This window comes from Lissotriton vulgaris, chromosome 1_1 (assembly GCF_964263255.1).
Source record: "Lissotriton vulgaris chromosome 1_1, aLisVul1.2, whole genome shotgun sequence".
In the NCBI taxonomy this organism is placed as follows: domain Eukaryota; kingdom Metazoa; phylum Chordata; class Amphibia; order Caudata; family Salamandridae; genus Lissotriton; species Lissotriton vulgaris.
Genome location: NC_141685.1, coordinates 727,741,416 through 727,755,096, shown reverse-complemented (window position 1 = coordinate 727,755,096; position 13,681 = coordinate 727,741,416). Strand labels below are relative to the sequence as shown.

At 43.6% G+C, this 13,681-nt stretch overlaps 1 protein-coding gene across 3 annotated transcripts in view; it reads right to left on the bottom strand.

Annotated features, from left to right (window-relative positions):
- LOC147747719 (coagulation factor XIII B chain-like) overlaps positions 1-13,681 on the bottom strand; it is a 1,426,313-nt gene that overhangs the window by 772,667 nt on the left and 639,965 nt on the right. For all 3 annotated transcript variants that reach the window (XM_086955242.1, XM_086955259.1, XM_086955250.1), the window contains one exon: positions 11,456-11,632. In XM_086955242.1, coding sequence (XP_086811368.1) covers positions 11,456-11,632 — 177 coding nt within the window. The remainder of the gene's footprint in view (positions 1-11,455; positions 11,633-13,681) is intronic.

Here is a 13,681-nt window from a genome sequence, read left to right as displayed (position 1 = left end):
CCACATGGGTGTGTGAGGCAAATACATCCAACAAAATGGATGCCCAAAGGTGTCATATCTACACCTCCGGCCACGCCAGATACACATAATTCCTTTCCTAAGGAACAGTTCAGCAACCCACTTTGCTTACCTATACTTGTCGCGGGCACAAGCTGACACTGGACCTTCCACTTCTCTGAGTGGTAAATAGTGCCCGACTGATCAATTGATCACCCTCCCTCCTTTTGATGATAGCATTATTAATAGAACATCCTTGCTACACATTTGTTTTTGAAGTGTCGAATTCTAACCTGGAGAACGAGGATAGTATATTTTAGGAGGGCAGAAGAGGCGCATGGCGTGGGATCGCGCTAGCATGTACAGCCCACAAACCTCGGACACATTAGGGGCAGCAGAATGTACAACATGCAGAAAGTATGTGCATCACCACCACGTCATTACAGAAATGCAGAAACCCGATGATTTGATTAAAACATGGCCACAATGTTATTGTTTTTAAAACTAAGAATAAATTGTTTAGATACTATCAGCTGCCCTACCTGTGCCCTTAGACCCGGATCGCACTGCTGCACTGTAAAATAGTACTGCATTCACCGCCATTCGGGCGGCCCGGTCCCCGCGCTTTGTTTTCCTGGGACGCCATCTTGGGTGGGTCACAAGCGCTCCTCAGCCATTCGCTGAAGCCGACACTTGGACTGGCTAGAGGCTGAAATTGGCGATAGTATTTAAGTCAGGTAGGAGAGACTCTCACTCTTGCTTGAATCTCGTCCTGCATATAGCGCTACGCGCTGGAAGCCTGCAATTGAATTTTAAAAGCTCCGTTTTGTCTTTTGCTTTATTTAAATTTGCGCTCGTTACACCTTGTTTTTAAAACTAAGAATAAATTGTTTAGATACTATCAGCTGCTCTACCTGTGCCCTTAGACCCGGATCGCACTGCTGCACTGTAAAATAGTACTGCATTCACCGCCATTCGGGCGGCCTGGTCCCCGCGCTTTGTTTTCCTGGGACGCCATCTTGGGTGGGTCACAAGCGCTCCTCAGCCATTCGCTGAAGCCGACACTTGGACTGGCTAGAGGCTGAAATTGGCGATAGTATTTAAGTCAGGTAGGCGAGACTCTCACTCTTGCTTGAATCTCGTCCAGCATATAGCGCTACGCGCTGGAAGCCTGCAATTGAATTTTAAAAGCCCCGTTTTGTCTTTTGCTTTATTTAAATTTGCGCTAGTTACACCTTGTTTTTAAAACTAAGAATAAATTGTTTAGATACTATCAGCTGCCCTACCTGTGCCCTTAGACCCGGATCGCACTGCTGCACTGTAAATTAGTACTGCATTCACCGCCATTCGGGCGGCCCGGTCCCCGCGCTTTGTTTTCCTGGGACGCCATCTTGGGTGGGTCACAAGCGCTCCTCAGCCATTCGCTGAAGCCGACACTTGGACTGGCTAGAGCCCTACATAATCAGCAGGGTATGGCGTGCAGCGTGTACGCGCAGCGTGGACGCCACAGTGACGCCGGAGTCACGCCAGAGTCCAGCCCGTCTGCGACCGTCCGCGCTGAGGACGCGCTGGATGGCTGGACCCTGGACTCCGACGAAACCTTTTCACCCCTCCATAGCTACTCTTACCAGCAAATGCTACGCCTGAAACCTTGAAGATTAGGATGTTCGCATTCCTACGAGCCTGACAAACTTCTTCTCCCCTTACGATGTGGCTGTCATCCCACGCGTAGGCTTTCCAATTCTGTCCCTTACCACCTTTACTCTGGCCACCCCGCCGTCATCAGTTTTAGGACAGTGGGAGTAGAAGGCATCTTGATTAATGCTCGCTCCCTTGTCAAAAACAAGATAATGTTTAAGGAGATGGTATTGGATAGAATGCCTGCCCTAGTGTTTGTCACTGAAACATGGGCCAAAGACTCATCTGGTCCTGATCTAATCGATGCGGTCCCTGAAGGGTACTGCCTGGTTAGACTTGACAGACAGGGTCGAGTGGGAGGGGGTATAGCGATCCTTCATAAAGACCACCTGCAATGCCATACTGTTCCTATACCCGACTTCCCGGATTGCTTTCAAGCTCTTAACTTCACCATAAAGGAAGCGCAATGTCCCTTCTTTAATGGAATTCTAGTATATCGACCTCCTGGCCCGAGGACCGATTTTACGCACAACTTCCTCCAGTCCCTGGAACCTTACTTCGGTCAAGAAAATGTCTCCATCCTGGGTGATTTCAATTATCATTTAGAAAGGCATGATCTATCCGATACATCATGTCTCACTGAGGCTCTGGCGTCTTGTGGACTCACGCAGCGAGTTAGCGGGGCCACTCATCGTGCAGGCCACACATTAGATGGCATTTTCTCTAATGACCTTCGTTTGACCACCAAGGATCTGGTGTATCTATCTTGGTCTGATCACCTTGCGGTTCCATTTTTCTTGGAATACCATAGGGTGGATGTTTGCAAAAAAGGGAATCACGTAATGGAAACTGCTAGAAATTTTAGGAATATCAGCAGTGATTCCTTCGCGCCCTGGGCTGCAAGCCTTTCCATTACAGGCTTGGACAGCGTACAGACCGCAGTTGGCCATTTCGAACAGGTTACTACCGAGGCCCTGAATGAATTGTCCCCAGTACAGACCCGCCGCCGAGCCAGAAAGAGACCATCTGCCCCATGGTTCTCTGATTCCCTTAGACTCCTCAGGCAAGAAGTGAGGAGGAAGGAGAGGCTCTGGCATTCTACCTGGGACCTTAAGAACAAGGAAGCCCATAAACTCCTTGTTAGGAAATACAAAGCTGAGATTGTGCAGGCCAAACAAGACTACTATGTTGCCCTGACAACCTCGCTCTCCTCGCCGAAGGAGCTCTTTAAAATCGTTGACTCTTTAGTCAACCTGCAAGCCCCTGATCCTGTTATTCCATCGCAAGACCTATGTGATAAGATTGCCTCCTTTTTCCACACCAAAATACAGGATATCCACTTGGCTCTTGAGGAATAAAGAGCTTGTATCAGCGTGCCCACTGCTCGGGTTGAGATGAATATGACCACTACAGACATCTCCCCATTGTGCACCCTGGACTCCTTTCCCCCGCTGGCCTTGCAAGATCTGGAGATCTTGCTTATTAAGACCAAGTCTGGTTCTCCCCTGGATACCTGCCCACTGAAAATCATCAAGCAGTGTAGGGAGACCCTCCTACCACCGCTGCTAGAAATAATGAGTCTAGCCATCAGATACGGTACCTTCCCTCTGGAGTGGAAGAAGGCAGTAGTGAAACCCTTGTTAAAGAAGGCCTCCCTCGACCCGGAGGTCCTAAAAAACTTCCGTCCTATCTCGCTGCTTCCTGCTCCAGCAAAGATGCTTGAGGCACATCTTAACAAGCATCTCGCTGTCTTTGTGGAAAGCTCGGGCTGCTTGGACCCCTCCCAGCATGGATTCAGGAGGGAACACAGCACCGAGTCAGCCCTCACCATCGTGCTCGATAAGATCCGCACAACAGTGGATTGGGGCCAGACCACCCTCCTGGTCCTGCTAGATCTAACTGCGGCCTTCGATACCCTCTCCCCCTCAGTACTTACATCGCGCCTGAGGGATGTGGGGGTGAAGGACGCAGCCCTAGATCTATTGACTTCCTTCCTTGATGGGAGGGAACAAAGAGTCAAGCTGGGGGAGTTCCTATCTCCATCCCGACCAGTGCTATGTGGGGTCCCTCAAGGGTCGGCTCTTAGCCCGACCCTGTTCAACATCTATGTGACCCCACTGGCCAGACTAATAAGAACTTTCGGGATGGAGGTAGTCTCTTATGCAGATGACACCCAAATACTCGTCTCTCTCTCCCATTCAGATGTGCAAACCGCCTCCAGGTTTAGATCTTGCATGGAGGCGGTTAGTCATTGGATGATTCAGAACTCTCTTAAACTGAATGGGGAGAAGACTGAGGTGATGGTGTTTGGAGGGAAAGAAAACATCTGGTCAGCCAATTGGTGGCCTGACTCGCTAGGAATGTGCCCTTCCCCCACAACATCTGCTAAGAATCTCGGGGTGATGATAGACCCTGCCCTTGACATGGGCAGTCAGGTGAGTAGAACCATCTCCACGTGCTGGGGCTTAATTCACAACCTTGTGAAGGATTAGGAAATACCTCTCCTTGCAGTCCAGAAAGCAAATAGCTGTCGCACTCATTGGTTCACGCTTGGACTACTGTAATGCGCTGTATGCGGGGCTAAACAGGAGCCTCCTGCAGCGCTTACAGGTAGTTCAAAATGCCACAGCCAGATTTGTTCTGGATATTCCCAGACGCTCCTCGGCTACGGCGGCCAAGAAAACGTTGCATTGGCTACCTGTAGAACACCGAATACGGTTCAAAGTCTTATGCATGACATATAGAGCCATTGCAAAAAACAGCGACACAGGAGTTGGTTCCATCATCTCCCACTACACTCCTGGAAGGAACTTGCGTTCCTCCGGGAAATCGCTTCTGACAGTCCCCCGCACACGAAGAGCTAAGTGGGGTGGCAGGGCCTTCTCCACCCTAGCCCCCAAATGGTGGAATGATCTTCCTCTGGACCTTAGATCCCTACCTTCCCTACAGAAATTCTGCAGTGCCCTCAAAACTCGCCTCTTTCGGCAAGCCTATATGTAAGGATGTTTGCTTCAATTTCTGATCGTATTGTTAGGCGCCTTGATACCTGCGGGTTATTGTTTTTTGCGCGTTATACATTTTTATCAATCAATCAATCAAATAAATACTGCAGAAAAAAAGGAGGACCGCAAGGGAAACGTGTGCAAGGAGAGCTGTTTTCTTGTTTGAGAAGAAGGCTGTAAGTCAATTGCTTCACTTAACGTGGGAGATTGTTATTAAAGCAAATTAAAGTGAGTAGACAAAAATAACCGGTTCCTTGTAGGGAAAGCTGGGACTAATGAAGCAAAGGTGACCCAACATGGACATGCCAAGCGATTTAAGGACAGTGGCACGCAGGTCCTTCTGCGACAGAAAATGAACTAACAGGCCCAGAGAAGCAAAGGAGTTGGGCCCGGCCCCCTCTATAGATAAAAAAAAAAAAGCGAGCCGAATCAGTTTCGAGCTTGGCCCGGGCACATGGTCTGTCTCTGGGGGCCAACTCAAAGACAAGTCAGGGTAGTGGCCCCTCGGTCACTGTATTATGCATCCTGTAAATGAAACTATGACATGCGGCCAAGGTCCTCCAGCACAGTGGGGGAGAGCTGCTGAAACAGTAAGAGCACAAAAAAACCCGAAATGGGAGCATAACTCCTTCCACTAATCATTTCAGCATTCATAAAATGCAGAACAAGAAAGTGAAAAAACATTTAGCAGATGGAAGCAAGATGCCAGCCTGTAACCTAACAGCACATTATGTGACCTTAGACGGCTTTATTAATTTAGGTCAATGACTTTCGAAAGAAAACTGCGAACAACGTGTTAACCTTTCCTGTACAACTAAGGACAGGAGCAATTAACCCATTACAAAAGGGGTATCAACACATCGGAAATGATCTCAAGGCTTCTACAGTAGGGCATACTGTGCGATCCTGGGCAAACCACTTAATTCCTCTGTCCTTCAATGTTCTTCACTGAAAAATGTGCAAGCGACGAATAGAAGATCTGCTCATTAGGAGCTGATTAACTGAAATTAAACAGCTTCGAAAATTGAAAGTTTTGTTTTGAAAATGGTAAGCAGTTATTTTTAAGTGTTAACAGCTATGCGATTTACATAATAGGTATTTTGATTTGATCTCTTTATGGACCAAGTCAGGGCCCAGGCTCGGATCCACGCTCCCTACGAAAGAGTGTGCACAAGGCATCATGCATTAATATAAGTGGATATTATCTGGGCACTGGCCTTTCTGAAGGCCCTAACGGATTATATTGTGTGGCGGGTTGGCAAGCCCAGCCCTGCGCCGTGTCACCTTTGTCATCATGACCGTGAGACTATGGCAAACAGAAGAGGAGTTCTGTCACCGCATCTGAAAAAAAACAAAGCAAATCTCAACTCCAAAACAAGGTCTCCCTCCCTCCCCCCCTCTGGGGCTAGTCTTGACAGTAACGGGTGTTAATTTATTCTGTCACCCGGGCAGGCATGCTTATCAGCTGGAGGTGTGGACTGATACAAATGAGCCAGCAGAAAGAAATCAGAAGTGCAACTCACCATCCTACAGAAAACAAGGATAGAGTGTGAGACAGTGACTCTAGGGGAGGGGCAGAGCAAAGGCTTCACGTCTGTCAATGCAGGACCAGATTCGGGGGCGTTCCCGAGAATTGGCTTTCGGCTGACGTAGGGTGACGTAGCCAAAAGCCAAAAAATCTCGGGATCGCCCCCGAATCTGGTCCGGCATTGACGGACAGATGTGTCTTCCAATGGCTAGCCTCCATTTATGGAGCTAGCCAATGGAAGACAGGGGCGGATTCCCAGCCCCATACTATACTCATTAGGTTTTCGCCTAGCGAAACAATGCTTTCGCATCGTTTTCGCCAGGCAAAACCTAAAAAGTACTAGAAGTTTGCCAGTAGGTACATACATAGAACATATCTGAAAGGGCACAAGCAGGATGGTAAACTGGGATAACTGTAGGGAGACAACAGCATGTGGAAGTAAGCAGTATTGTATCTCATGGCATTTTTCCAAGAAATCTCATAATTGAGACCACTTCCCTTCTTTTTCTAATTTCTGTAGTGTCACCTCAATGCTTAAGCCCATTAATCCCAATTTTTTCTAAAATGAGCTATCTGATTTCCTCTGGTTGATGCCTGTTTTCATAGTAATGCTTAACCAAGGGTGCCGTCATTTCAGTGGTTCGGATGGCTGAATGATGTTCGATCAGACACGTGGCCAAAGTGCGGGCTGTTTCTGCCACATAGCCACACTCACATGGAAACAGATATACACAATGTTTTTAGTTTTGCGATTGGTATATGTCCTTAGATTAACTGTAAAGGTGTTTAAAATGAAGTATCAGTGCCTGAATCACATGCCTTGCATTGAGTAAGTACAGCCTTAATTCCCAAATTAAGGCTTCCATCAATAGTTTTCTGCACAATAGGTTTGGTATTTTGGAGGCAGGATCTCACCACATTCTCGGTGAGAGTTTTACTGCGCCTGTGCGCATATATCAGTTTTAACATTTTTTGGCTTTGCTCTACACCACTGTTCAGTATGTGCCAATTGGCGCATATGATCTGTCAGACTTTTTCATTGAGGACAGAATGTCTCGTGACAAAAACTAGCAAGGATTCAGCTTGTGGCTTTTGATTATACAGTAGGTAGTCTCTGTCATAGTACCTAGCTATTTTTGATTATTCATGAACAAGTCTCCTAGGATAACCACTTGTGATGAATTTGTCTTTCATCACGGTCGCTCTAATGTCATAGTCCTGGTGGTTGGTACAGTTTCTTTTCAGCCGCAGGAATTGGTTTTGGATTCTAGGATGGAAACTGTTAAAATGCAATACGGTTTGCCTGTGGGTTCCACATCATGTAGGTCCACCTCAGACTGACTGTTGTTATGACGAATATGTATCACCAGGAATTCAACCTGACTTTGACTCATATGGGCCAAACGTTTCATGTTGGATTCTCATTTGTTCAGCCAGAGTGAAACATTTATCAAACTGTTCCTGGGTGCCCACCCACACAAAGAGAATGTCATCAACGTAGCAGGCCCAGTGAGTCAAAGACAAGAAAAAAGGGGATATTTCATTGTGGATGCATTTGTGCTCAAATATATATGTTGGCTACCGTGGCCATCTTTATAAACATATCAAGGTTCATAGTTGCAAGCTGTGTATGCCAAATGGGTTTATGATTACAGTATTAATAATCACAATCGAAGAAGTATTTTAAAAAGTGTTGGTTTCTGCTATTGTATACTATCGGTGTGAGAACTGGTGAGAATGCGGCTGGATATGTGCATAGTACTCATATTATGATATTTTCAAAGTTAGCCCAGAAGCATTTAATTGTGCAAGCTGCACAGATAAACCAATACTTGAAGAGCAACAATTGAAGTGTCAATCTTTTTTCCATACAGTATTTTCAGTATTTTATTGACTAGTATTGACTTCCATAGTAAGGGGAAAGTAACTGCGAACTTGGAGAGCACCGAGTCACATACTGTGTGGTTTTCAAACAATGTAATTGCTTTAAGGTGAAGCTATCTTTTCAGGCATCACGTTCTTTTCATGTATATATTGTACCTGCTTCTTGGGGTGGCTACTATTAGCCAGATGATCACCACTGCTCTTATGGGCTCTCTGCTTCATGACTTTGTTAAGGAATCTGTCCTACTGCATGGTGTAGTTCCAGGCATTATTTGAGGGATTACCCATAATTGTTTATCTACAATTATCATCATCATCACGATTTAACTGCTAATGGTTTATTATACTCTAACTCATACAAACAAGCTGCTTTTCAATGTTATAGAGGATGTTTACTATGGCAAAATACATTATAATTTCAACAATAATAAATACATGTAGAATAGTCCTGGCTCCTCATTACTCTTTCAGCCAAGGTATTAGATTGTGTCTGGGTTAGCATATGGACATTTTCCGTGCCATTTAAACAAAAAATGACAGATTGCATTGTGGGCCAGATCCCCCTTCTGGCAGGAATAAAAATGTGTTTCTATCTGAATTTAATGCAATAGGCAGAAAGAAATACAACAATTTCCTGGGAGAACTGGAAATAAGATCCACAATCCAACTACTCGTGTGTAAGGCCAACAGAAACTCAAGACATCTGAATCTATGGAACCTCTTCTTGTGGTTCTGATGCAGTCAGCAGTTAATGAGCAGTCTCCTGTGCCAGTACCACTGTTTACCACGGATGTGCCTTTGGGCACTTTAATCACGGGTAGGGAGGAAAAGCAATCACGGATTACCCAGTGGGTAGTAGCGTTAGAAACTCTGAAATGACAGTAAATAACAATTTCCAGTCAGCACCAAGGGCCAGATGTATCAAAGTAAATTGCGTTCGCAAACACTGAAGTTTGCAGAATTTCAGCGTTTGCGAACGCTATTCAGCTGTGTGCAATGTAGGTAAGCAGAAACCCACTTGCAAAATACGGAAACGCAAAATTTGCGATTCCCTATTTTGTGCAAGAATTTAGAGAATCGCAATTTGCGATTCCCTAAATGCTATTCTGGGAGACATCGCAAATTGCGATTTTGCTGTAAGGAATCGCAAATTACCACTGACTTCAGGTTGGTGGTAAATTGTGATTTCCTTTAAAAATGCAATTTTATGAATTTTTCAAAGTGCCATGTGGCGCACATAACTGCCCTTAAGGCAGGTATGTGTGCCACATGTGCAGACCTGCACATTTCAGAGGCGCAACAGGGTGTCCTTTAGGAACCCTTGCAGCCCTGAAATTGCGTGCGTAATTTGCGAGTACCTATTGGGTACTCGCAAATTGCGCACGCTATTCCCATTAATTCCTATGGGCCTCTTGGCCCATATGAATTAATGGGAAGCCATTCCTTATTTGTGAATCACAATATGCGAGTCGCAAATAAGGAATGCATAGGAATCACTAAATATTAGCAGATTCCTACCTACATAGCATTTTTGCGAATCCCTCATAGCGATTCACAAAAAATTGCTATTAAGGACTCGCAAACTTGTACTTTGATACATATGCCTCTAAAACTTTACAGAAGGTCAGGTCTATTATTCCCAGGTCAGCAGTAAAATAGGTTTAAATCTGATTTAGAAACAAGGGGTTGTTTCATGAATGTGTACACAGGGTATTGCAGTATGTCTGATTGTATGCTTCTGTAGGATCCAATTGCTACAGCAACAAATGATGTACAGAATGCTGAGTAATCAAACATTCACCCCCAGTCAAAAGATCTGAATTAAAACCATCATTCTTTTGCTCACCATGCCATCCCAATTTGGACCCAGCCATACGCAAATCAGTCTTGACCCTGTTACTCATGGGAACAGTTCAGCCCGAACTGCAAAGCTGGGTCCTTACTGGACCGAAAACAAGCATCCTGGAACCGTTTTTGGGGTTTCACCCCTCATCAGCCAGGCTAGCTTGAATCCAGTGGACAGCGAACAAGGGACCCTCATTTGGGCATACCCATCCCACTTATGGTGAAAAGTGCTATAGCAACAAGTGATGGACGGAATGCTGAGTAAATCATAAATTCATCCCCACACTGGGGTGGCATAGTGAGCAAAAGAACGAAGGATTTACCCCAGATCTCTTGACTGGGGGTGAATGTTTGACTGTTTCAGCATTCCGTCCATCATTTATTGCTATAGCACTCATGTTTTCCTACATTAGGAGCCTAAACGTGATCTGATGTAAATGAATATTTTTTTTGTATTTCACCCTTCACTAAGAGCTTCCACTGGCTGGACCAGTTATTTGTTCTTAGAGTTTCCCTTGTCTTTATCCGCATATGACCAAACACACTCACCTGCATCATGGCACACAGGTTTTGGTGCCATTGGAAGGGGTGAAGGTACAGTATGCAATTTTGAAGTAACACTGTTTTGTCATAGCCTCTGAACTATGATGTACACATGAGTAATTTGGTCCTTTAGAACAGGTAGCTGAAAGTGCTCAAATACTCTGCTTGGTGATGTTACTGATGTTTCTTCCATGTCCTCTATGAAAGGGGAATATGTAATGCACCTGTGGCACAGATTTAGAGATAAGCTCGGAACCAACGTACCCCACACTAGAGCAGGCAAAGCTATAATGTGTTGACTCAATATCAACATGCCTCTTAAAATGAGGTGATGACTTCACCTTAAGCAAGAAAGAACCGGAACTCTTGACGTTAGGATTTAAGCAGGTTTATAGTACAGCTTACGGGTCAGAGACCTCACCCACAGAGTAACCACCATCACCAACTACCTAACAATGAGTGTCAACATTCTCCCTACAGAAACCCACATTCTAGATTACCATGGCATCCCCTGGCAACAAGAACTTCCAGGGAATACTAACTTCAGACCACCACACTCTTCCAAGATGAACCAAGCAGTGTCTCTGGTTTTCAGTAATCCCAGACCCTATCAAGTTGGTGAGCCTGAGTGCACTGATCAACTGTTACACATGACTCCATGTCATCAGAACATTTTCAGTCATTACCGTTTTTTTGACAAATCACAGTATTTCCATTTGCTACACAAACTGATTCACTTGAACTGAACTAGGATCACATTTCCCAGAATGTACCCATGTGTTAAGCAAAGCACAGCAATCAAATATAGTGTTCTGTGGGCAGGCAGTGCTTAGTTGATGCTGCATTGTTTCAAGGCAGAGATGAAAATATCCTCATCTGCTCAGAATGGATATTTGTCTCAATACCTGGGACACTACTTAAAGCAGAGTTCACATTTGTAATACACAGGCTCGCAGCATATGGACTTTGCAACAAATCTAGTACTGTACGTTTAATTATATAACATATAATAACATACTTATGCATTTAGGTAGTTCCGTCCATTGACTCTCTTCGCATGTTACATAAGATAGCTTTGGGAAAACAAATCCTTGTTTGCATCTGTATGTGACTCTTTCACCAGACTGGTAGCTTTTCTGTAGTGTGCCTACAATATCTCCATTTGTAACACGTGGTGCACCACCACATGACGTAGCTGGAAAAAAAGCGCACAGGTGTTTGACACATTAGGTTAACAATCAACAGCCAGTCTTAAGATATAGGAACATGCTTGAATCACATGAAGATGTGTTATGCATTTATTTTTTTTTTTAACATATTTTTATTAAGTTCTTGGCAGAGAATCCATGACATAATGATTACCAAATATCCGACATGTAAATCTAAACATACTAAACTGAAAATACACTGAAATTGCCCGAGATAGGTACAGATCAAACAAAAGATTGTATTTAAACAAAAACATACTGTCCCAGATCCCGGATATCCAGCGTTATACGCTTTTCTCAGTCAAAGTAATCTTTCCAGATTTTAGTAAATTTACGTAAAGCTCCAATCCTTTTTGCATACCTCAATTCACTATTTCTAACTCTCTTGATTTTTTGAAAACATTCATCTGCAGTTGGAATTATTTCTGATTTCCAATATTTAAGAATAAGAGATCTGGCAATTGCAACAATGATGTACAAAAGCTTCAACAAGGAATCTTCCAAATTAAGCTCTGGATCAACCCCAAGTATAATCAAATTATTATAGTTATCGATCTTAAAATGTAAATATTGAGACAATATAAAAAACATATTTTCCCAGAAAACCTTGATTTTGGGACAAAAGGCAATAATATGGGACCAATTAGCCAAATCAGGTTGAGTGCATCTAAAACAATAAGACGTTGCATTACTATACATTTTGGACATCGTTGCCGGTGTATAATACAATAGCCATTTGCTAAAGAAAAGCATACGTCTCCAGTTTGCCCCTCTAAGGACCGTGAAATTTAATTTATTTAGTGTTGTCCAGTTTATTTCCTTTAAATTGAAGTTTTCATGTTTCTGCCATTTATTTATCGCTTTGGCACTCAGATCCTCCTCCCTATTTTCTGCCAAACTTTTCCTCCATGTTCCCGCCCTCTTGAATACTGGGGACCAAAAGATATCGTTCGTTAAATTAGAAATCTGGCTTAATTGTGTTATATCAATAATACTCAGTAACCTATACAGCGCTACATATGAGCCCATAAGAAGAAAATTACCGCTTATTAACACTGCCATCTCATCGGGAGTCAACCAGACTCCAAATTTAATAAAATTTGATAAGTTAATGAACCCATATCTTGCCCAGGTAAGTGTAATGTCTAATTCTAATCTGGTCCCTAATCCAAAAACAGCCTCTCTTAATGGAGTTACTAGGGACAGGAGAGAGAGTGAGTACCTTTTCAGCATAACATCTCGCTTTTTAAGAAACCAACGCAAAGTCTTGTATCTGACTAATTTGGGGGATTTAAAAATCGCGAGAGGAGAAGGTATTTTGGATTCTTTGCAGATTAAGTCAAAAAAGAAATTAATAAACAATACATCTCCAAGTGCTGGATATTTAAATCTCGAAAGATACTGCACAAAATATGCATAGTAATAGTCTTTTAAATTTGGTAGGCCCAATCCACCGTGATCCTTATCTACACATAAGGTTTCTATAGCTAATCTTGGAGTCTTTTTTGCCCAAATGAAGGCTGAAAAAAGAGATTCAATCTTGGAAAAAAAAAGGCCAGGAAGGGAACAAGAAATGGTTGAAAACAAAAAGTTAAAAAGTGGGAGTATTGACATCTTAATTAATGCTACTCGGCCCAAGATAGATAAAGGAAGTGTATCCCATCTTAGTAACATAGCACGGACTTTCCTAATCAAGGGTTCAAAATTAAGCGTGTATAGATCACGTACTGTAGATGAAAAATAAACCCCTAGGTATCTTTTGGGTTTATTAGTTATACATCTCCGAATATCTGGATGCAGGTCCGGATTGTTGTTCCCACTGATAATAATCTCAGTTTTCCGCTTATTAATGCGATACCCCCCCAATGCTTCAAATTGTGAAAAAATGAGAAAGGCTTGTTCTTGTGACTGCATATCGGATTTCAACAGAAGCATAATATCATCTGCGTACAGTTTGATCTTATCCATACCATCTATCGGTGGAGAAATATTTTTATTTTTTCTTATTGCAGATGCTAGAGGCTCGATAAAAAAAG